This window comes from Aplidium turbinatum, chromosome 1, assembly GCF_918807975.1.
Source record: "Aplidium turbinatum chromosome 1, kaAplTurb1.1, whole genome shotgun sequence".
NCBI lineage: Eukaryota > Metazoa > Chordata > Ascidiacea > Aplousobranchia > Polyclinidae > Aplidium > Aplidium turbinatum.
The window spans coordinates 14,538,233-14,564,402 of record NC_137472.1 but is presented as its reverse complement, the minus strand read 5'-3'; the positions used below and the strand labels follow the sequence as shown (position 1 = coordinate 14,564,402).

General features: G+C 40.2%; 2 protein-coding genes across 2 annotated transcripts; both read right to left on the bottom strand.

Moving 5' to 3' along the window:
- Positions 1–7,089: 7,089 nt before the first annotated feature.
- On the bottom strand, positions 7,090–8,953 carry LOC145774068 (uncharacterized). The gene has a single exon (XM_082585219.1). The coding sequence runs from the start codon at positions 8,898–8,900 to the stop codon at positions 7,359–7,361; it is 1,542 nt and encodes a 513-aa protein (XP_082441345.1). The 5' UTR covers positions 8,901–8,953; the 3' UTR covers positions 7,090–7,358.
- Positions 8,954–9,760: 807 nt separating this feature from the next.
- Positions 9,761–10,952, bottom strand: LOC145783286 (uncharacterized). Its single transcript, XM_082595124.1, has one exon. It carries the CDS (start codon positions 10,871–10,873, stop codon positions 9,926–9,928), a length of 948 nt encoding a protein of 315 aa, XP_082451250.1. The 5' UTR covers positions 10,874–10,952; the 3' UTR covers positions 9,761–9,925.
- Between the last annotated feature and the right edge of the window lie 15,218 nt (positions 10,953–26,170).

The following is a 26,170-nucleotide window of genomic DNA, read 5'->3' as shown; positions in this document are numbered from 1 at the left end:
ACGTGGGCGCTGCCTGGCTTTATAAAACTTCTGTCGCCCGGCCCGTCGTGAGCTGACCTTTTTGCGTTTGCAGAAAGCACAGCCCGTCTCCCTGGCCCGTTCCGCCATTCTAACTTTTGCGGACGAGTCGCACAAAATTCTCGATCCACACTTTCCTTTCACAGGTACCTAGACCTCCCAGCCTGGCCCCCGCGACCTAAGCTGGTGGACTTCCCTTCCGGGTGCATCGCCACCCCATAATCACGCCGCTCCCCGCCTCCACGGGGCGTGGCAGGCCGGTTCTTTAAAGTGTCTGACCTGGCTATGTTTATTGTGTTCTTCTCGCCGTGTCAATTATTTTGTAGCCTACTCGTGCGTCGTTGATCAAAATAAAACAGTTCATCATCTGTTCTATTTACTTCACAGTGTAGATTCTAACGATCTGTTTAAGCCTGATGCTGCGAGTTTTCGTTGTGTGCATACAGTAGCGCACCCACCATGGGGCTAAGGGGCTCAAGCCCCCACAAAAAATGAAGTTTTTCTATGTTCCCCACTTAAGTTATACCTTTTGCTTACAGGTTAGATATGAATAAGACACAACAATACAACAGGGCTGAGCATTATAACAATATATTTTACATATTCACAAATAGTTTTAACTTCATACTCAATTATGTAAAAATGAACAATATTATTGAAAAATGATAGTGAAATCCTGAGGCACGAGCATTTGCTTGATTCCTCTTTTTAGTTGCTAAAATTAAAAATATGCCTTAATAAATAGTCATGTAGCCTATATCATGAGCAGTTGCGCACTTTATTTTGATTTTTTTTTTTAGTAGTCTACACAGTTAAAAATAGTAATCGCCCGATTGGGACACATCTAGTAATTCAACGAGCTCACTGAAAAAATTCCCGAATTTCTGGCTTGCTAATCCGTGTCTGAGTAGAACTAGCCCACCAAGGCTACACAACAGTCAATGCAAAGTCTGAGTTTGTCTTTTGCGAGAAGAGGTATTCGAATCTCAATGCATGACAACAGTCACCACTCCAATCCTCTTTGACATTCATTCAATTTCGGGATTTTGTTTTCATCCCGACAAGACATAAAGATGCGTCTTCACATTAATACGTTAAACCAGATGGAAGGGCAGTAGCAGGATTCTCATCGCATCGTTGAAGTGTGGAGGCTATGACCAGTGCCGTTGAGAGAATAATTTGGGCCCGGTACTAATGACACCTGACACCGTAGCCTACTTCTAAGAAAAGTTTGAAAAGGCTACGTGAGGAATCGTTTAAAAAGTCAAGGTAGTCTCGATTGGCTCCCTATTCCGTGCGTCCAACGTTGAAGTTTTTCTTTATAATTTCTAAGAAGGCAGGCTATTATTTTTTTTACAATTTATTGGGGCAAACTGGCGAGAATCGAAATTTTCACTTCGATCTACATAAAACCAAAACAGGCCCCAGTTCTATAGCTGCCAGACTACGCCTCCATTTCTTGAAACATCAGTGTGCCTGTTTCGTTTTGCCACATGTTATATTTTGTCTGGTTTTAATATTTTAAGCTGATACGTAGGCTACCATAGGCCTAGGATAGAAAGTAGCCCAAAAGGCTAATAAATTTACTAGTGAGACATTCCATTAATTAGTTACGGAGTATTCTTGGGATAAAATTTGGCCACGATTATGAAAAAGGTTGAGAATCTTCGAGTTAGTGCTCAGCCTTCGGGTCAGGCTGAGCAGTTGGTGCTCAGCCTGACCTTACGTAATGAAAAGTTCATGTTAGTAATTTTTTTTTATTGTAGACTAAAATAGATCAGAAGTAGCTAATGGTCGTTATGAGGTCATTCAGTATGCATAAGACAACAATTGACTAGATATATCGTGAGCGGAAGGTTTGATATGCTTTGTTAGTACAGTAGTACGCTTTATGGGCTACAACTTGGAAGGTAACCAGAACGTTGAACGTAAACTACAAAATTACAATTTCGGGCCCCCCAACAATCACAGGTCTGGGCTCTCAAAGGTACGCCGTACCTCCCGTGCCCTCTTCTCATCGGCCTTGCATGACAGTTGCAAGCTTTGAAATTGGCTGTTTAAAACCGATAACACCGATACTTGAATATCGGTAGGCTACACCACTAATGTGTAGACCTACTGCACCAGGGTCTAAAAAAATGTTGTGGCCAACTAGCTTAAAACAGAAATAATGTTAACGTAGTTGCCGTAATAGCTTATTTCAGACAACATTGGCTAGGCCTGCTACATTAACTGATTCTGTAGCGCACCCAGCATGGGGCTAAGGGGGATCAAGCCCCCCCAAACCTGTCACCAAAAATGAAGTTTTTTGTATGTTCCCCATTTATACCGTTTGCTTACAAGTTAGCCTACACATGAATAAGACACAACAATAGGCTACAACAGGGCTGAAAATAATAACGACATATATTTTACATATTTACTGTACAAAGAGTTTTAACAGTCGAACATTTTCGGCTTAACTTAAGCCCTCATCAGGAATCTGAAAATATTTATAAAAATGCAATAAATTTAAACTTCTTAAAGGAAAAGTTACATTAAGAGGCAAATAGCCTAGGTACATAAATAGCTACATAAAAATTTGCACCACAGGGAACGTGATACATCAAGTAAATGTTGAGGAGAACGGACGCGCCTCCAGCAAATCAATGTTTGTTCAAATTTGGGTTGTAGCGTTTTATTACCAGTGCTTCCTGAATTTTGGTGTCAAATTGGCATTTGCCTTTGTGTAAAATTTTAAATAAGTCAGCAGAGAATTTTCAATCTGTGCAAAAAGAACACTCCATGGGTCTTTGATGGCACTTTTCTTTAACTCCCTAAAGTTCAGATGCTTCCGTATTCTCGTGGTCAAATGTCTGGTGGCATACCGATGTACCGTACGTCCATGCCGAATCACACGGACATGTCAAACTGCATAAGCCTACGACATTTGAGAGACAAAGGCATCTGGGACTTTAATTGAAAATACGAACTACTTTGAATGTTTTGTAAACAGGAAAAATGTCCACATCAAATTTACTGTTTACAAAATTAGTGTTTTGTTTCAAACTGTTTTCGTGCTAGTTGCTGTTTTCGCACTTATTTGTGTTGGCAAACGGAAAGCTAATTTTATTTTGTCATAGGCTACATGACAAAAAAAATCGTGATCTATAGAAGATTGCGAGAGACCAAGAGTGGACGTAGGGATGAGGATGCTGATGGTGCTAGTAGCATGGAGTTCACTTCTAATGAGGCCAACTTCTAATCTGATTGAGAAAACGAATCCTGATGTATCGGCTACCGGTGGGTTGTGGGCCGTGAGTGCCTTTAAATATTAATGAAAGGGCTGGGCATTGGCTTATTTGTTATTGTCACTATAGTCGCAAATCACTCGGACGCCATCTCTTAATTATCCCTTGCAAAAAAAATTTTCTGGGTGCGTTACGGAACTGATTCATTGTCTAGAATTGAAGCCTTCTGTTAGCGCTTTTGGCTACGACCCTGTTGCTCTGCAATGTTGCAGCCCACACACTTCACGGATAAGTTAGGTCTACAAGGCACTGTCAAGTACTCAAGTCAAATAGGCTACATCCCAGCAATAAGGGTCTTGCTTACAACAGTAATTCAACTTAATTATTGTGCCATCAATATTCATTAGCTTCATTAGCAACTGTAATAGGCTAGAAAATGGAAACCATAACACTTGCTTGTTAAAAGCTGGAAAACGAGGTGATATAAAAGTGGCCACATTTTGTAATTTGTCTTTGTTCAGTGAACTGATGGACTATATACACGTTTCTGCGTATTTGAAGAAACAGCAATGAATATCCAAACCAATTCAACCGAACATTCAGGCAATTTGTTATCAGCATTTGATACAAAATCAACAATATCTTCTAATTTTACAACAATTGCCGGATGGCGATTCATATTTTTTAAAAGGTTACAGCTTAAAGAGTAGGCTACCACAAGAATACACCTGAAAACAATTGAATGGTTCCAGCAAAACAACAAACATACATTGGAAGTTTTAACCTAAATTGAGGAAGCTTGTATTGAGCTATATTCCAATCAATAACTTCCATACTTTTATTTCTGAATATCCGCACTGTAATGGTGGTTTTGCAATAAAGAAAAATTCAAGCTTGCATTTTTTTCTATCAACTGCATGTTCTGTACCAACAGCAAATCAACTAAGTTGCCAATATACAAACATTATTTCAACATATTGTCAAATTATCTACTATCACCATTAATCATTGAAACGATGAAAATGAAAACAAAATATTTGTGGACGTCTAACTTTTTGTGGCAGACTCGTAGTGCAAGGCTGTTTAGTTGGAAGAATTTAGGCATGCTCACAACAAACGTAAGTATTCTACTTTTTTTTAGTTAAACTCCATAGCTCTATGCATTGTGATGGAATCAAAGACGATGTGGAGTCCTGAAAGATTGTGGAGTCAAAGTCTAATGTTTTTTATCAGAATTTACAAACCCATGGTTCAAGAGGGTCTGCTACTATTCGGCTAGTCCGATTCGGCTATTTCCCTTTTCGGCTACAGCCCGATTCGGCTAGTCCGATTTGGCTAGTCCGATTGGGCTAGTTCCCTATTTGGCTACAGTCTTTATCAGTTAGTTCCCTATTCGGCAATTTTTTGAAAATCAAACGATAATCCTTCTGTAATCTAACAAAATCCTTCTGTAAATCCAACGACGCCTTCTGTTTATTTAGAGAATTTTGTATTTTATTCCACAATATGGTTTCTTTTGCATTCCGACAAAAAAAAACAAATTGAAATGAAATTTAGCGAAAAATGTTTGAACTATTAAATTGAACTGTTTGCTCACATAAAATCGACAACGACGCCTTCTGTTTATTTAGAGAATGTTGTATTTTATTCCACAATATATTTTCTTTTATATTTTAAATAATCGAAGCTTTAGATGAGTGGGGTTTACACCTAACCACTGAGATCTTAAATCATATTTATGACACCGGAAACATCTCTCGTGATATGGTACGTTCCATATTCATAACTTTACCAAAGAAAACCGGAGCAACAGAATGCTCACTCCACAGAACAATTAGCCTTGTGAATCATTAACAAAGATCTTACTCCGAATCATGATGATAAGATTGAGACCAAAACTAAAATCGGAAATTTCAACAGCACAGTTTGGAATTGTTCAAAACAAAGGGACCACAAAAGGAATTTTTACATTAAAAATGATAACAGAGTATGTCTGATTCTTCTGTGTACTTAGAGAATTTTGTATTTTATTCTACAATATCGTTTCTTATGCATTCTTGCATTTTATCCAGTGTTTACCTTTGAGTGCCTTCCCAGACGGCAAAATCCGTCATTTTTAAAAATTAAAAATGACGAATTTTGTTGTCTGGGTTAGTTCAAAATATGTTTTTTACATCAAAACAACATTTTTCATTATTAACAATAGAGGTTAATGAGATATATAAATAGAAGTGTTTTGTTAGTTGTTCGAGCGAGTTATTGTTCAAAATACATGTAAAAACTTACATACGGAGTTATTAGTTACGGAAATAGCATAAATTTGATGCTCTAAAACAGTCATATATTATCATAATAGTATAGTCAAACTAGCAAATGAGCGAACGACAGTTTTTTATGATAATACGCGGTCCATCAATTTAGAGTACTAACCGGTGATTCAATTCGATAATATCAAACCTCCATCTTTACACTCTGACTACAAAAAAAATTAGGCCTAGGCTATATCACGTGAAAGTTACGACTTACGAGTAATTAAGCATTGATTTCAACGACCTAATTTTTGGAAAAAAAATCAACTTTACGACCGGTATTGCAAACTTTGATCTTCCGCTTTGCAAGGCAACTTGATAGTTACTTTGCGCTTTAGTCCAACGTAGAGTGGTTTCACTTTAACCTGAATAAAAAAATGTCTACTTCTGGCTTTCTTTCCCAATTAAAATCATTAATCAACGCATTCGAAAAGGTTTTCCAGAATTTCGTTATTGTGCGGTGACATGCATTTCTGTGGTAAACAACTTTCCACTTTTTTCTCCGCTATTCTCTTTTAAATACCGGCGCGCGTAATTGGGAGTGGTAATTACGCAATTCATTATGACGCAACCAAAGGCTTTAATTTATCGCACGGCTCACCCAGACAGTAAGATCCGCCATTTTTACATTGATTTAACGTCTGCAGACGTTGAATCGTTGTAAAAATGACGGATTTTGCCGTCTGGGAAGGCACTCAAAGGCAAAAGAAACGATAAATTGTGGAATAAAATACAAAATCTCTAAATAAACAAAAGGCGTCGTTGGGTTTAGAATTTTGTAATAGTTGAAGATTCTAATATATTCTAAAATCAAAGTTTACATGCAGACGGCGACGCAGGATGCATGTCAATTTTATCTGAGCAAACATTAACAGTTCAAAAATAAATTGAGTTCAATTTAATAGTTCAACCATTTTTTGCTAAATTTCATTTCAATTTGTTTTTCTTGTAAATACAAAATTCTCTAAATAAACAAAAGACATCATTGGATTTACAGAAGGATTTTGTTGGATTACAGAAGGATTATCGTTTGATTTTCAAAAAATTGCTGAATACGAATTAACCGATATAGACTGCAGCCAAATAGGGAACTAGCCCAATCGGACTAGCCGAATCGGGCTGTAGCCGAAAAGGGTAATAGCCGAATCGGACTAGCCGAATCGGACTAGCCCAATCGAACTAGCCGAAACGGGCCATTCTGGGTTCAAGAACACATTTCAGACAAAGTCACTAAAACACCAAGGACCCACTATTGGATTTTACAAAGTGGCCCAAGAGGGTGCTCACACGACCCTAAGCATGGCCATAAAATTTTGCTGGCACTGCACTTTACTTTGAATGTTATTGTTGTGATAGTTACTAAGTCACAACTTCAAAACATGTGCTGAATGAATAGCTAAGAGATGAGTTTGTTTCAAAGATTGATCAAATTCGTACGAGTTGATTAATTTTATACTGAGGCACTTACTACTGGAATGGAAGTCCATTTAAAAGATTTATATATGCAATTAATTTTTTTTAATCAAGTTTATTATGGAAGAGATAATTTATCAATTCATAGAAACGAGAATCAATAGGAAACAGAATGATTGATGGATTTATATAAAGTTTATCACACATGCATTTTAATTACTATCCTCAACACCTTTAGTTAAATTACTTTCAAAATATGCATTGACTTAAAGCAATGAGTTTAAGAATTTAGGCATGCTCATGGCAACCCTAACCAACTAATCAGTGGTTTTAAAAAGATTAAAGGTTTTGAAAAGCACTTGTTGCAATTTTTGTGTCAAAATGGCTTTTAAAGAGTATGAATTTTTTTATGTAGCTTTAAATTACCGTTTAGTGCAAAGCATTTGTGGCAAACATCACATGCATATGGCTTTTCACCAGAATGAATTCTTTTATGAACTTTCAAATGACTACTACATGCAAAGCATTTGTTGCAAATATCACATTTGTATGGCTTTTCACCAGAATGAATTCTTTTATGCATCTTCAAATCACCACTTAGTGCAAAGGTTTTGTTACAAACATCACATTCGTATGGCTTTTCACCAGAATGAATTCTATTATGTTGCTTTAAATTACCGCTTTGTGCAAAGCATTTGTTGCAAACATCGCATTTATATGGCTTTTCACCAGAATGAACTCTTTTATGATTCTTCAAATTACCACTATGTGCAAAACTTTTGTGGCAAAAATCGCAGTTGTACGCCTTTTCACCAGAATGAATTCTCTTATGATTCTTCAAATGACCATTTCGCCCAAAGCATTTGTTGCAAACATCACATTTATATGGTTTTCCACCAGAATGAATCAATTTATGCTTCTTCAAACCACCACTTACTGCAAAGGTTTTGTTACAAACATCACATGCGTATGGCTTTTCACCAGAATGAATTTTTTTATGTAGCTTTAAATTACCGCTTAGTGCAAAGCATTTGTGGCAAACATCACATGTATATGGCTTTTCACCAGAATGAATTATTTTATGAATTTTCAAATTACCATTTTGTCCAAAGCATTTGTTACAAACATCACATTTGTATGGCTTTTCACCAGAATGAATTCTTTTATGCATCTTCAAATGACTACTACATGCAAAGCATTTGTTGCAAATATCACATTTGTATGGCTTTTCACCAGAATGAATTCTTTTATGCATCTTCAAATCACCACTTAGTGCAAAGGTTTTGGTACAAACATCACATTCGTGTGGCTTTTCACCAGAATGAATTATTTTATGTTGCTTCAAATTACTCCTTAGTGCAAAGCATTTGTGGCAAACATCACATGCATATGGCTTTTCACCAGAATGAATTCTTTTAATATGAGTCTTCAAATTACTATTTTGCCCAAAGCATTTGTTGCAAACATCGCATTTGTATGGCTTTTCACCAGAATGAATTCTTTTGTGCTTCTTCAAATCACCGCTATGTGCAAAGCATTTGTTACAAACATCACATTTGTATGGCTTTTCACCTGAATGAATTCTTTTATGCTTCTTCAAATCACCACTATGTGCAAAGCATTTGTTGCAAACATCACATTTGTATGGTTTTTCACCAGAATGAGTTCTTTCATGATTCTTCAATGCACCATATTGCCCAAAGCATTTGTTGCAAATATCACATTTGTACGGCTTTTCACCAAAATGGATTCTTTTATGCTGATAAGCATTGGAACCAAAATGAATTTCTTTGTGACTTTGTACAGCAGACTTTCTAGAAAACCTTTTATCACATTTAGGCGATTTGTTATCAGGAACGATTGTTCCTTCATTTGTTTCAAAATCAACAATATCTTCTAATTTTACAACAATTCCCGGGTGGTGATTCATATTTTTTAGAAGATTACAGCTAAAAAAGTAACACAAAAAATGAAATAGTTCCTGCAAAACAAGAAAAATACATTGGTGCTCAAGAAAATGCATGCATGATGCTCAAAAATACATTGGTGCACAAGAAAATACAATTAACCCTTTCTACAAAGCATTTGTGGCAAACATCACCTGCATATGGTTTTTCACCAAAATGGATTCTTTTATGCTTTGTCAAATTAGAACTCTTCGAAAAACATTTGTCACATATGATACATTTGTATGGGTTTGCTCCTGAATGAGTCTTTTCATGTTCTTTCAGATGTCCATGATTTGAGAAACATTTGTTACATACATCACACTCATAAGCATAACAACCAAAATGAATTTCTTTGTGACTTTGTACAGCAGACTTTCTAGAAAACCTTTTATAACATTCAGGCGATTTGTTATCAGCAAAGATTGTTCCTTTGTTTGTGCTAAAATCAACAATATCTTCTAATTTTACAACAATTCCCGGATGGTGATTCATATTTTTTAAAAGATTACAGCTTAAAAAGTACCATCGCTATACATCTGAAAACAATTAAATAATTGCAGCAAAACAACAAACACACTTTGGAAATAACCTAATTTGAGGAAGCTTGAATTGAGCTATATTCCAATCAAAAACTTTCATGTTTTATTTCTGAATATTCGCACTGTAATTGTGGCTTTGCAATGAAGAAAAATTCAAGTTTGCGTTGTTTACATGTTTTGTACGAACAGCAAATCAACTTTGCAAATACATAAACGTTAACAACAGATTGTCAAATTGTTTACTATCACTATAAAGCATTAATCACTATAAAGCAAATGATGAAAAGGAAAACAAAATAATTGTGCACGTCTAACGTTTTGTGGTAGACTCGCAGCGCAAAGACTGTTTAGTTGGAAGAATTTAGGCATGTTCAATTTCATGGTAACCTTAACCAACTAATCAGTAGTTTTAAAAAGATTAAAGCTTTTGAAAAGCACTTGTTGCAATTTCCGTGTCAAAATGGCTTTTAAAGAGTATGAATTTTTTTATGTAGCTTTAAATTACCGCTTTGTGCAAAGCATTTGTTGCAAACATCGCATTTATATGGCTTTTCACCAGAATGAATTTTTTTATGATTCTTCAAATTACCACTATGTGCAAAACTTTTGCGGCAAAAATCACAGTTGTACGACTTTTCACCAGAATGAATTCTCTTATGATTCTTCAAATGACCATTTCGCCCAAAGCATTTGTGGCAAACATCACATTTGTATGGCTGTTCACCAGTATGAATTCTTTTATGAGTCTTCAAATTACCATTTTGCCCAAAGCATTTGTTGCAAACATCACATTTGTATGGCTTTTCACCAGAATGAAATCTTTTGTGCTTCTTCAAATCACCACTATGTGCAAAGCATTTGTCACAAACATCACATTTATATGGCTTTTCACCTGAATGAATTCTTTTATGCTTCTTTAAATCACCACTATGTGCAAACCGTTTGTTGCAAACATCACATTTGTATGGCTTTTCACCAGAATGAATTCTTTGATGCACCTTCAAATCACCACTTCGTGCAAAGCATTTGTGGCAAACATCGCATACATATGGCTGTTCACCAGAATGAATTCTTTTATGCATCTTCAAATTACCCCTTTCTACAAAGCATTTGTGGCAAACATCACATGCATATGGCTTTTCATCAAAATGGATTCTTTTATGCTTTGTCAAATTAGAACTTTTCGAAAAACATTTGTCACATATGATACATTTGTATGGCTTTGCTCCTGAATGAGTTCTTTCATGTTCTTTCAGATGTTCATGGTTTGAGTCTTGAGAAACATTTGTTACATACATCACACTCATAAGCATTAGAACCAAAATGATTTTCTTTGTGACTTTGTACAGCAGACTTTCTAGAAAACCTTTTATCACATTCAGGCGATTTGTTATCAGCAAAGATTGTTCCTTCATTTGTTTCAAAATCAACAATATCTTCTAATTTTACAACAATTCCCGGACGGTGATTCATATTTTTTGGAAGATTACAGCTTAAAAAGTAACACAAAAAATGAAATAGTTCCTGCAAAACAAGAAAAATACATTGGTGCTGTTTGAACAGAAAATTAGTTATGCCAATATACAGACATAAACAACAAATTGACAAATCGTTTTCGGTGACGAGGTCACTCGACACGAGCCATCACTATTCGACAAACGCTGTGCCTTACAATATAAAAAAAAAAAAACGAAAAAAAACTGAGAGAGGACTAAACGTCGTCAGGTCGAGGAACAATCGGGGGGGCGGGGGCATCTATAAAAGTGCTGACTTACGTGTAAACTTTTCTGCGCCAGGTACTTCAAAGCAAGGTCTAAAAGTGACGCTTCACACAAAAATCCCAAGGCATCAGCGCCGCCATTTTGAACATTGCGAGAAAACGCTTTGATCGAAGTTCCAACGCATGGCATCAAATATTTCGCAACACACGTTTCGTGCTATTCAAAACAACGGGTTTCTTTTGTAAATGAAATAACCTAGGCTACGTTGAGTTGTCAACGTCTATGCCAGTTTGTATTTCGCCGTTTGAGCCAATTAACAATATCGCTCTGATAAAATGACTGTTGGATACTTGCTATGAAAGTTTTTCACATGTAGAAAACAGCCTAGTTTCCGACCAGATGTTCAGAAATACAGATGAAAAAAGCCGCAGACGAAATCGGTTAATCGAATCACCTATTTGCCAGACATTTTGATACGATTATACGATTGATTCGTTTAACCAATTTACTAAAAAAAGGTTTATTGTGAATGGGCGTAATGTTGAGAAGATGTCTGTGCTGACTAGGCTGCAACGCACATTACCACTGATACTTCCTACAACTGTTTACAATTCTGGTTAAACTTTAAAGAATTTCCTAGTTCTGTGTTAACATACCACTACACTGTATGTCCCAGCCAGCAAAACTGGTCTTTTTTACATTGATTTATCGTCTGCAGACGTTGAAACAATGTAAAAAAGATCAGCTTTGCTGACTGGGAGAACCATCAAAGCATTTTTCTGCAAACTGCAGCAATCGGACTGCAAATCGGCAATCTTTCATATCACCGATCTCTGTGACGTCACAACGCGAACTTTGACGTTGAAGATTTTGATTCAAGCAGGCTATTTTTAGCTCTGTACCAGCTGTGTAGTTTTGAGTATGGAAAAGGGCCTACGAAAATAGTGGTATGGTGGAAAAACACAGCTCACACTCATTGTTTGTTTTGAAATCACAAAGGTTTTTTTTTCAAGTGTTTTGCCATGTCTGGTAAAATAATTAATTTGCAATGTTCTTCAACTGAACAATACTGCAACAAATGCAATTACGCACTGCATTTCACAACAATAGGCTACTTTTTTTCAGCAATTTAAAAAAAAATTCTCCACAGTTTTCTGGTTTAAACTTTTAGACATTCTTTTCAACACTTCCCTCTCAAGCCGAAATAATTTGTCCGTGTCCTTTCCTTGCAAGGCCAGTCGCCGACCGATGACATCAAAAGCATTTAAACTTCTTTATTGGGAAGTGTGATTATTCCTTTTGTGTGCTCTTCTGTTTTAATGAAGCCCAGCTGTGCGAAAATTGGTTCTTTGTAGTGCGATGTCTAGCACATAAGATTATGGCCTGGGATTACAGACACTTGTCTTTGTTTTGATCGCTTGCGTCTGTCTCACCTTTGCTTCATTTCGCCTTTGAACATTGCAGACAATTATGCGAAGCAAAAAAGAGACATTCTCTTTTCACTAACGGGTACAATTATACGATTAAATGAATGAAGTAGGCAAACTAGAAGCAAATCCTGATGCTTTTATCCGACTTATTCTTTTAAGCGGTATGCGCTTAACCGATGTTTTTACTTAACATTAGATTGGATTTGGTTTGGGATTTCAGGTTTTGATTCAAATAAACGATTGATACGTTTAAGCAGTATACTATTAACCGATTTCGTCTGTATTGTTATGGAAAGGAGTTCTCTTCCAGAACATTTTGAACACTGCAGGAAAATGCTTTGATCAAAGTTCTAACGCCTACCATTCGCAACACACGTTTCGTGCTATTCAACACAACGGGTTTCTTTTGTAGATGAAATAACCTAGGCTACATTGAGTTGTCAACGTCTATGCCAGTTTGTATTTCGCCGTTTGAGCCAATTAACAATATCGCTCTGATAAAATGACTGTTGGATACTTGCTATGAAAGTTTTTCACATGTAGAAAACAGCCTAGTTTCCGACCAGATGTTCAGAAATACAGATGAAAAAAGCCGCTATTGTTATGGAAAGGAGTTCTCTTCCAGAACATTTTGAACACTGCAGGAAAATGCTTTGATCAAAGTTCTAACGCCTACCATTCGCAACACACGTTTCGTGCTATTCAACACAACGGGTTTCTTTTGTAGATGAAATAACCTAGGCTACATTGAGTTGTCAACGTCTATGCCAGTTTGTATTTCGCCGTTTGAGCCAATTAACAATATCGCTCTGATAAAATGACTGTTGGATACTTGCTATGAAAGTTTTTCACATGTAGAAAACAGCCTAGTTTCCGACCAGATGTTCAGAAATACAGATGAAAAAAGCCGCTATTGTTATGGAAAGGAGTTCTCTTCCAGAACATTTTGAACACTGCAGGAAAATGCTTTGATCAAAGTTCTAACGCCTACCATCAAACATTTCGCCACACACGTTTCGTGCTATTCGTCACAACATGTTTCTTTTATAGATAAAATAACCGAAGTAGGCTACTTTTAGTTGTCAATGTCAACGTTTGCAAGTTTGTATTTATGTCTGACTTATGCACTTGTTGTTCCAAGATTGCAGAAATGTTTTTCAATGTGAATAAAGAATAATAGACAGATAAACACTGTTGCAACTCGACTTCCTTCCACAAAAGAGTTTCTGTGATTACGTCAGTGACGATCAGTGAGGGAAAGCAAGGAAAACAGTGCTTACCTGAGCGAAAAACTATGCAAAATATAATGACTGAATTCTAGGTTTAACTTTTTATTATTTTTATCACGTCTATTTTAACTTGAAAATTACTGTATTCGTGACTAGAATTACTCGTAACGCTTGTGAGTAGTCTAAGTCCTCACCAAACCGCATGTCTTGCTTATAAATGACAATTAATGCAAACGCTTCTGTCAGAAACAGCCACTGAAGCTCCAGGGAAGTAACTATCAAAGATGCTTTCCCAGGTTGAAAAATGTCAAAAAACGCCTTCGTTTTATCCAATCCTCACTCGTTTTGCAAAACGTCACCAGCTGCTTAGCCAATCAGATGTGTTATGGTTATGGTATGGTAGAGTTGCTCACCCAGTGATGTCAATGCGTACATTCGCTAGAGCGGCTAGGCTAACTTGTTAGAATGGTCTCTCGTCACGGTACACAGCACAGCATCATAATGCCAAAAAGCTTGTTGCTGTTTTTTGATGTCTCCTCGCCATGTACTTTAACCTACTAGCTTTCATAGTCATGCCTTTGCCCTTTTTACAGCGTTGATATAACGTTACTTCGCCAATGAACGTTCAGGTGCAGATGCCATATTTAGTTTGTTAAGCTTCTATAGGCTACGCAGGAGGCAAACTTATCCAGCTTTTTGTACAAATTGCTTGCGGTTGTAATGTTTAGGCCTAAGTGTTAGTTTTTGTAGTGTAGGCCTAACTGAATATCTGAGAATGAACATTCATGACAAATTAAACATTTAGACAACTATTGTTCCATGTCTAACACAGGATTTTGGTCCTGCAACGTTAAAATTAAGATTGTTCATGACTTCTAAACATTAAATGGATGTATGATCACGACATAGGCGAAGCACAATTTGACAGATTTTTATTTTTGATTTGTTTTGGAAATGCTCTCAGAGCGCACCAAATTGGAAGTGTTTTTCAAAAATTTCTGGGGGAGGCCCCCCAGACCCCCCGCTGGAAGTGTTGCCTTCGGTTACGCCCTTTGTGCCTACTACCTTGCTGCAGCATAATTCCAAGTTGCTTTCCCAACGGTTTAAGCCACCGATAACGTCACTGGATTACATAATGGGCGATTTTGCACATTTACAAAAGCACACAACCCAGCTACCAAAACCCGTCGTTTTTACATTGATTCAACGTCTGCAGACGTTGAATCACAATGCATGACATGTATAAACAAGTTTGCTGGCTGGGAAGTCCGGACATCTGCAGGAAATTTGTCTCGCACCAGGCGAGATGCCATCCTTTGAAAGATTTAACAATGATGGATTTATGTGGCCAGTGCATGATGACGAAAACAAATTTAAGATTTCCAAATTTAACAAATTTTAGCCAGTGGTTCCTCCGGGGGGCGGTACCGCCCCCGTTGAGAACCACTGGCCTATATTATAAGCAGTTGCACACTTTATTATGATTTTTTTCTCGGTAGGCTACCGTAGTCTACACAGTAAAAAAAAGTAATCGGCAATCGCCCTATTGGCACACATCTAGTAATTCAACAAGCTCACTGAGAAAATTCCCGAATTTCTGGCTTGCTAATCCGTGTCTAGGTAGAATTAGCCGACCAAGGCTACACAACAGTCAATGCAAAGTCTGAGCTTGTCTTTTGCGAGAAGAGGTATTCGAGGCTCAAGGCATGGCAACAGGCACCACTCCAATCCTTTTTGACATTCATTCAATTTCGGGATTTTGTTTTCATTGCGGCAAGAGATAAAGATGTGTCTTCACATTAATACGTAGAGCCAGATGGCAGGGCAGTATAGCAGCATTCTCATCGCATCGTTGAAGTGTGGAGGGTATGACCAGTGCCGTTGAGAGAATAATTTGGGCCCGGTACTAATGACACCGTACTTCTAAGAAAATTTGAAAAGGCTACGTGAGGAATCATTTAAAAAGTCAAGGTAGTCTCGATTGGCTCCCTATTCCGTGCGTCCAACGTTAAAGTTTTTCTTTATAATCGCTAAGAAGGCAGGCTATTCTTTTTTTTACAATTTATTGGGGCAAACTGGCGAGAATCGAAATTTTCACTTCGATCTACATAAAACCAAAACAGGCCCCAGTTCTATAGCTGCCAGACTACGCCTCCATTTCTTGAAACATCAGTGTGCCTGTTTCGTTTTGCCACATGTTATATTTTGTCTGGTTTTAATATTTTAAGCTGATACGTTGGCTACCATAGGATAGAAAGTAGTCCAAAGGCTAATAAATTTACTAGTGAGACATTCCATTACTTAGTTACGGAGTATTCTTGGGATAAAATTTGGCCACGATTATGAAAAGGTTGAGAATCTTCGAGTTAGTGCTCAGCCTTCGGGTCAGGCTGAGCAGTTAGTACTTAGTGCTCAGCCTATTGACCTTGCGTAATGAAAAATTCATGTTGGTAATTTTTTTTTATTGTAGACTAAAATAGATCAGAAGTAGCTAATGGTCGTTATGAGGTCATTCAGTAGGCATAAAACAACAATTGACTAGATATATCGTAAGCAGAAGGATTGATATCTTCTTCGTCGTATGAGCTGTTCTTCTGGACTATATGTTTGGGCATGATGTCATCAGCCACTCGACAGTCTCGTCATCCAGGGCCTTCAGTCCAAGCGCTCCATGTGGCGGTTGATGGATTGGGCAGTCATGGACGACATGATCTACTGTCTGGTCTGTGGCACCACACTTGCATCCCGGTGAGGGAGCCAGGCCCCATTTGCACATGTCTGAACGAAAGCGACCGACGCCGGTTCGTAGGCGGTTAAGCCGGACCCATGCAAGTCTTGCGAGGGACATTCCCGGAGGGTGGGGATCGACGTCGGGTAGGAAATCACGGAGTCGGGAGGTGTTGTTTTGCCACACCATGTTCCATGTGTAGTTCGTCCAGTGTGCCGCACTTATTCCAAGATCTTCAACGTTGTTCAGAAGCTGTCGTGCGGCGGGCACAAATGGGCGTCTTGATTTCAGTCGCTGCTGTCCTCCAGGTAGGCACTGGAATGTACTGTGGAGGAGGTGGTTGGGGTCCAGTGCGCGACGAGCAAGGGAAATCATGGCTCCTTTACGGCGAAGCTTAGCAGGTTGGATGCCTGCAAGGATGGGAAGGCAGTCCGTTGGAGTGGGACGCAGGCATCCAGTCACAGTGCGTAGTGCGTCATTGATGGCGGTGTCAATGTGGCGGGTGTGAGAGCTGCGGCACCACACTGGTGCGCAGTACTCAGCGGTAGAATGGACAAGGGCCAAGGTAGCTGTGCAAAGGGTTTTCGCATCAGCTCCCCAGCCGGAACCCGCCAGCCGCCTCAAAAGTGCAACGCGCGCAGATAGTTTTTTTGCGCAGTGACTCCAGGTGTCGTCGGTACGTGAGTGACCTGTCCAGGGTTACGCCGAGGTAGGTGGGTTCGGCGCAGTAGGGGAGGTGTTCGTTATCGGTGGTAATTTTGATCTCACGTTTTGCTTCCTTGTTGTTTAGGTGGAAGGCCGCCGACACTGTCTTTGCCTTGCTGAGCTGTAGCTTCCATTTCTGGAGATATGTTGATATAGTTGACATGTCCTGGCTGAGGTTCCTCTCCATTGACTGCCAATCGGCTGGATGCAGGAGAGCCAGATCGTCTGCGTAAGCATACTTTCTGGAGATGGTGTCAGGCAGGTCATAGATGTAAGTGTTAAAGAGGAGGGGAGCCAGGACAGAGCCCTGTGGGACGCCGTTCCTGAGTCGACGTAGTCTACTTCGTCGGCCGCTACCGGTGGAAAGGGTAAAGCTGCGGTTTTGCACAAGTTCCATAATCATATGGACCATGTGCCTGTGAGGAAGGAGACGGAGTAGTTTGCAGGTAAGGCCGCTGTGCCATACAGTGTCGTAGGCAGCCGTGAGATCGACAAACACGGCGCCAGCCTTCTTTTTTGCCGAGAAGCTGTCCTCGATGTCTTGGGTCATCAGAGTGACCTGGTCTACAGTTGATCTTCCGTGGCGAAAGCCGGCTTGTTCCCGAGGGAGCTGAGGGTCTATTATCGGTTCGACACGGGCGTAGATAAGTCTTTCGAGTATCTTGAAGGGGATACAGAGCAGAGAGATGGGGCGGTAGCTCTTCGGATCCCCTGGGGGCTTCTTCGGCTTTGGAACTGCAACCACTAGGGCTCTTCTCCAGATTCTTGGGATGCGCAGGTGACGCAAGCAGCAGGAAAGGAATTCTTTTAACCAAGACCTCATAGAGGGGGCAGCTTGGAGTATTAGTTCTGGGCATAGGTGGTCAAGGCCCGGGGATTTGCCTGGCTTTAGGTGCTGGAGGGCGGAGGCAAATTCTTCTGGGGTAAACTCACCAGAGATCTTGCCCTCGACAGGTGTTGGGACCTTCCAGAGGTCCGTCATTTCCTTGAGGACGGACTTGTCTGATTCACGGTCTCTCGTTCTGTGCACTCCATTTTTCACAAGTTGTGAGGCGATGGCATTTGCTGAAATGGGGCATTGGCGACGAGAGGCACGTGATCTGCCAGTGAGGTTGTTGAGTGTACTCCATGCTGTGCGTCTGGAGTGCGTGAAGTCGATTGAGTCTATGGCTTCTGTCCAGCGCTTCTTCCTCTTTGAATCCAATCTTGTCAGCAGGGCTGTTGCTGAGTTGGTGGTGGCGGTACCCTGGGGGGAACGGAGGAAGTCGCGGTAAAGCCTGTCGCACTCCACATCCCAGCAAGGTATGTAGTTTTTCCGTCGACCTCGCGGGATGGAGTCTTTTGCCGCAGATATGATTGCATCACAGAACTCCTGGTAGGCTTCATCCACTTTGATGGTGTGTGGGGATGGGAGGTACTGCGTAGCTTCGTTTGTGAGGAAGCTGTAGTATTCCCAATCGGCCTTTCTGAAGTTCCATCGCTTCACAGGCTTGCTCGGAATAGGTGTGGCAAGCAAGGGGGCCGTGATTAGCGAGGGTCGGTGTTGAGACCTTGGGAACTTCTCTAACACACGTCTGTCCGGCTGGCGATCATCGGGGTCATCACTTGCGAAAGCCAGGTCTGGGTTCGTGCCAGTGTTCCAACGACCGGAGTGGAAGCTCGGTGCGCCCTTAGGATCGTATAAGAGGGCGAGGTTGTTGTTGGTTGCCCAAGCGGCCAGACTATCTCCGTTGTTGTTGATGGAGTTGTACCCCCAGTCATTGTGGTGGCAGTTAAAATCGCCAGCGTAGAGGCTGGGGTGGGGGAACACTGGGATGGCTGTTGATGTTATCCGCGAAGGTGGGGGCTTGTAGACATTGACGATGTTGTAGCCTGCTACATCTACACAAAGCCACTTGATCTCCGATTGAGCTTGGGATTGGTCAACCAAGGACCAGCTCAGCCGGTCATGGACAAACGTGGCGAGGCCGCGTTTTCTGCTGCAGGTTGCGCCTGCGAGTGTGAAGTTGGTTATTACCAACTTGTCCACAGATGTACAGTGAGTCTCCTGGAGGAGGATAATGAGGGCTTGATGCTTGGTGGCCAGGTGCTCGATGATGTTGAGCTTGCTGGCCGTGATGCCCTCGGTGTTCAGCTGCAGTACGGTGGGTCGTCGGTACTTTTTGACAGTGCGAGCACTGCCGCGCCCTGAAAAGGGCATTTTCCTACCCACCCTGCGCTGAACAGTCTCATTAGGTCTTGTTTGACAAGCTTCGTTTCGCATACGTATTTTGTATAATTTCGTATGTTACTGACGGGGGGGACCACGTGAAGGTGCTTGTCTTCCTCCCCTTATAGGTTTGATATAATTTGCTAATACAGTAGTACGCTTTATGGGCTACAACTTGGAAGGTAACCAGAACGTTGAACGTAAACTACAAAATTAAAATTTCGAGCCCCCCAACAATCACAGGTCTGGGCCCTCAAGGGTACGCCAGACCTCCCGTGACCCCTCTCATCGGCCTTGCCCTTGCATGACAGTTGCAAGCTTTAAAATTGGCTGTTTTGAACCGATAACACCGATACTTAAATATCGGTAGGACCACTAATTTGTAGACCTACTGCGTCAGGGTATAAAAAAATGGGGTCTGCTACTATTCGGTGAGTCCGATTCGGTGAGTCCGATTCGGTGAGTCCGATTCGGTGAGAGCCTTTTTCGGTGAGAGCCCTAGTCGGTGATTTTTTTGAATTTTTTTTTGAAAATTATTGGGTACCGCAGCCTAATTAAAACCCCTAACCCCAAAACCCCAACCCCCCTAACCTCAAACCCAAAAACCCAAACCCCTAAAAAAACCCAACCCAGCCAGCAAGCCCATATGGGCCCCATATACTATTTTAATGGGCTTGTGGGCATGTGGGTTTTATGTGGGTTTTTTTGTTTTTGCCATATGCGCCCAATATGGGCTTTCTTGCAGAATGTGTTGCTAAATGACAAGGTGGAATATAAAACTTCCAATCTTCAAATGCGTGATCATATAAATGCATTTTAAGAAATTTAGCCACATAAAATTATTGATCATGGGCTAAGCATGAAATATTGATGGGCTTCCCACTTTGTTTATGGGCAGACCATGGGCTGCCCACATTTTTTATGGGCAGAACATGGGCAGCCCACATTTTTTATGGGCAGATCATGGGCTACCCACATTTTTCATGGGCAGGCCATGGGCTGCCCACATTTTTTATGGGCAGACCATGGGCTACCCACATTTTTCATGGGCAGGCCATGGGCTGCCCACATTTTTTATGCGCAGACCATAGACTGCCCACATTTTTTATGGGCAGACCATGGGCTACCCACACAGTGATTCAAAGGTTTGTGGGCAACCCATACTAATATGATATACACCTCGATCAGCATTTGTCTAGACTTTGAGATTTTTTAGTTGTCTCAAACGACTTTTGTTGATCTTTTAAACAAACACAAAATGAAATTGAACAAGCAAAATTACTGGAGGCACCTTGCTATGCATTGCGCAAAGCTCACTGCTTGCAGTTGGAGCACTTTGGCAAGGTTAGCAGTAGTACTATTTTTTGTGCTTACGTACCACAAATAGGAAAATGTCACATGGAGCTATATACCTACTCGTGTGTTGTTGATCAAAATAAATCATCGTGTGCACTGTCTGCAGTTGACGCTCTTGGCTTACGCCGATTGAGCACTTTACTGGGGGCACCTTGCTATGCATTGCGCAAAGTTCACTGCTTGCAGTTTGGCACTTTGGCATCTGTCTGCAGTTATATACCTGATATACATATGGGCAGCCCATATTAGATTTGTGGGTTGAGTGTGAGCAACCCACATGAAACCCATAAATGAATATGGGCAGCCTATATGGGGGCAATGTGATGCCCGCGGACACAATGTGTATGGGCCCCATATGGGCATCTCACATGGGGCCCGTACATCAGCCCATATGGGTCCCCATGTGGGGCCCATATAGGCTTGCTGGCTGGGAAAACTCCCAAAAAACCCCCAAAAACCCACACCCCCCAAACCCCTAACCTCAAACCCAAACCCCAAAAAACCCTAAAAACCCAAACCCCTAGCCCCAAACACCCTTAACCCCAAACACCTAGCCCAACCCCAAAGCCCCTATCCCCTATAACGGCAATGATAATTAGGCTACGGCGCGCAATAATTTAAAAAAAAAACTCACCGAATAGGGCTCTCACCGAATAGGGAACTCACCGAATCGGACTCACTGAATCGAGCCATTCCGAAAAAAATGTTGTGGCCAACTAGCTTAAAACAGAAATAATGTTAACGTAGTTGCCGTAATAGCTTATTTCAGACAACATTGGCTAGGCCTGCTACATTAACTGATTCTGTAGCGCACCCAGCATGGGGCTAAGGGGGATCAAGCCCCCCCAAACCCGTCACCAAAAATGAAGTTTTTGTATGTTTCCCATTTATACCGTTTGCTTGTTGTTAAATCAAAAGTAGGCTATTTGTCAAATCAATTTTCAATGACTGCTCCATCTTCAAGCCACCTAACGGAGTGGAAGGTCTGCGTGTCATGGATGATGAAACCAAAGACTGGCTGCTCTCTACTAGCCTTCCAGTGTAGTCCGGGAACATCGTGAATCTGGGTTGGTAAAAGGATAAACCATCGGCCCAAGACGCTCACACGACGACCGTTTGCTTACAAGTTACATATGAATAAGACACAACAATACAACAGGGCTGAAAATTATAACGATATATATTTTACATATTTACTGTACAAAGAGTTTTAACAGTCGAACATTTTCGACTTAACTTAAGCCCTCATCAGGAATCTGAAAATATTTATAAAAATGCAATAAATTTCAACCATGGACTCCTTAAGTAAAGGACTGGAACCTCCCATGCTCGGGGTTTGTAACTTGAGTCCGAATGATTAACTTGAGTCCTGGCTTAAATGAGTTCTAGAGAAACTAGAAACACAATCTAGGATTCTATATTAGGGTTTTTGAGGATGGCGAGTTCAATAGTATTACTTTCAACAATACCTGAGGTCATTTTCAAGGTCAAAATATCATATTTTAAGGTCAAATTATAGAATTTTGGTCATTTTTGCCCATTTTTGCGTCTAAATCGTAAAGCAAAACTGTTTCAAAGAAGTCTGTGATGAAATATGATATTGTGCACCTACCGCATCTATTGTGTAAGATATTTTCTCTACACTGCGTAAGTTCTTTGAAGTTCTTTTCATTTATTTTCGGAAATGTTTTGGTGATTTCATATGCCCTAGCAAAACATTGCGGTTCCAAGCCTTTGTGACGTAACAATTATTGAAATCAAAGCTGTAGTTTGCATGGCAAGACTGAAATGCGTTGCCGGTTTCATTTTGCTGAGTTGTTATCCTTTGTAGATGCACCTTTAGCTAGTAGTATAATGCTTCTTGTACTACTTTAGCTAACATTCAATTGAAAGCTTATTGTCCTCAATGTAACTGACAAAGAAAAGCCTTTGGGATGCTTCATGGGGCAAGAAAAGCTTTCCAACTAGTGATAGACATTGTCTATTATAGTGTCATCTTGTTATGTATTGTCAAATTGTGTATTATATTGTAATCATTGACTCTTTTAGATAATAGCCATAGTGTTGAGAAATACATGTGATGTTTATGTAATAGCATATTTCGTCACAGACTTCTTTCAAACAGTTTTGCTTGACGATTTAGACGCAAAATTGGGCAAAAATGACCAAAATTCTGTAATATGACCTTAAAATATAATATTTTGAGCTTGAAAATGACCTCAAACGGTGTTGAAAATAACACTATTGATCTAGCCATCCTCAAAAACCCTAATATAGAATCCAAGATAGTGTTTCTAGCTTCTCTAGAAGTGATTTAAGCCAGGACTCAAGTTAATCATTCAGACTCAAGTTACAAACCCCGAGCATGGGAGGTTCCAGTCCTTTACTTAAGGAGTCCATGGTTGTAAGCAAGACCCTTATTGCTGGGATGTATTTGACTTGAGTACTTGACAGTGCTTTGTAGACCTAACTTGTCCGTGAAGTGTGTGGGCTGCAACATTGCAGAGCAACAGGGTCGTAGCCAGAAGCGCTAACAGAAGGCTTCAATTGTAGACAATGAATCAGTTCCATAACGCACGCAGAAAAATTTTTTTTGCAAGGGATAATTAAGAGATGGCGTCCGAGTGATTTGCGACTATAGTGACAATAACAAATAAGCCAATGCCCAGCCCTTTCATTAATATTTAAAGGCACTCACGGCGCTGATGATGATGGCGTATGAGCGATCTTTCCAGGCTAGATTGGAGGGCAGGAAATCTTCAGCCACTCGGCAGTCTCGTCGTCCAGGATTCTCAGACCATGCGCACCGTGTGGAGGCCGGTGGGTTAGGCAGTGGTGGATGACATGGTCTGCGGTCTGTTCCGTGGCACCACACTCGCATTCTGATGAAGGAGCCAGGCCCCATTTGTGCATGTCCGAACGAAAGCGGCCGACGCCAGTTCGCAGGCGGTTAAGCCTGACCCACGCAAGCCTTGCGAGGGACATCCCTGGTGGACGGGGATCGGCGTTGGGTATGAAGTCACGAAGCGTGGAGGTGTGATTTTGCCACTCCGTGTTCCACATGTGGTTCGTCCAGTGTGCCGCACTTAAACTAAGTTCTTCTGCGTGCTTAAGGAGTTGTTGTGCGGCAGGCACAAAGGGGCGTCTTGATTTCAAGCGCTGCTTTATAGGTGGTGGTCTCTTGAGTGTTGCATGGAGGAGATGATCGGGGTCCAAAGCGCGGCGAGCGAGAGAAATCGTGGCTCCTTTACGGCGTAGCTCAGCGGGTTGGATGCCTGCTAGGATGGGTAGGCAGTCCGTTGGAGTGGGACGCAGGCATCCAGTCACAGTACGCAGTGCGTCGTTAATGGCGGTATCAACGGCGCTCAAAGGTACTCACGGCGCTCAAAGGCACTCAATGCTTACAACAGTAATTCAACTTAATTATTGTGCCATCAATATTCATTAGCTTCATTAGCAACTGTAATAGGCTAGAAAATGGAAACCATAACACTTGCTTGTTAAAAGCTGGAAAACGAGGTGATATAAAAGTGGCCACATTTTGTAGTTTGTCTTTGTTCAGTGAACTGATAGACTATAGACACGTTTCTGCGTATTTGAAGAGACAGCAATGAATATCCAAACCAATTCAACCGAACATGCTTCAACGCTTGAAACAAAGGACTTGATATTTATGTCCAAAAACAAGAGCATATCGTCTCTAATAAGCTGAACTATCGTAACTCCAAAAATGCAGTTTTGAGAAAATTGAATTTTAAAGTTCACGCTGTGTTTGCTGTACATTCATTTACAATAGTTCGTCGTTCTGTATCGTCAAAACTAAAGTAGATAGAGTTACGATGCTTTAACAAAATAAACTGTAGTCTATAAAGATACCAAATCAATCAAAAACGCAATTTTGAAAAACTTGGACTTACGATAGTTCAGCTTATTAGAGACGATATATGGATTATTTGCATTTTACAGTATTATTGCCGCTTTGGTATTCTTCTGTTGGATTGCTGCTTGTTTTCGAAATATGAAAATATGGAGAGAAAGCTTGAACAAAAATGAAACTGCTTTAAACGTTTTAATTTGCATGGCATACGCTTCTTCTTTACTATTTCTTCTATATGGATTTAGTATTCCAGCGCTTCGATTGAATCTTAGTGCTCGTTTAGTAATCACTTGCGGTTTTGCAGCCAAATCAGGCAAGATAGCGATGGCTCTAGCTCTTTTTGGAGGTTTTGTGCAATTGTGGTTAAGATTAAACAATTGCTATGCCAAGAAAAATCTTCTGTTTTTTATAACTGCCTTTCATCGTCTTGTCAAGTCAGTTCTTTTGTTTGTTGGTTTAGGTTTGGGAGCATGTTACATATATTTGTTGGTAACACGGATTCAGTTCATTCCAATTCCAGGGACGTATACTTGCAGGACTTCGGGCGATGGAACAAATTCTCAAAGGGTTTTAGTGTTAGGCAGTGTTTCGTTTATGTTCATTCATATAATGACGGCTTGGCTTTCTGGCTTTTCGATTTATAAAAAGAGCTCAATGGTAGCAGCTGTTGAGCAAGACAAAAAATTTCTCAATAGCCAACGCAAACAAATGAAAACTTTAAAACGAATCTGCATCATTTCTGTAACAACCGTAATACTTGATGGATTATTGGTTCTTAATGATTACACTCTTTTCCCTGACAACGTGATGCATTATTTTATAAGCAACAGCGTTCATTTAATATTAATTTTATTGCCTCAACTGACAGTGAAAGATTGGAAAAGTAGAATTTTTCCTCAGTGGTAAAGTTTACTTTGCTGATTCTTTGTGTAGCATAGCCTACCTATTCTACCTAACCACACTCTTCTACTTTGGTATTGTTCCAGTTGCGTTTGTTTGTGTTGTGTTAATTACTGAGGTCTACTAATGGTTTTGTCAGGGATATCTAAGGAAGGGGATACGAAGGCTTTTATTACGTCTGACAATAGAAGGGCTTTTGTTTATCGTAAATAATCTGTGTTTATCGTAAAATGACAATTGAGATCGATAGTAGTTTAATAACTCTTGTTATGATAACTTGCATTGCGCTATTAGCATCAGGCCTGAATATTCACAGCATGCTCATGGTTGCTTGTTAATTCAACTACTCATATACTTGCTTAACATCTAGCCTACTGCAAAAGCTTTGGTAAAAAAAACAGCTTACTGGCAACTTTTCAACTGTCTTTGTAGACAAGTAGCCTATTCTTTGAATATGCTCAACGTAGGGATGCACAATACAGAATATCGAATCTTAGAGATTCGAATCTCAATGTATTCGAATCGCATTTGCAGTTTCTTTTCGGATATCAGGATTC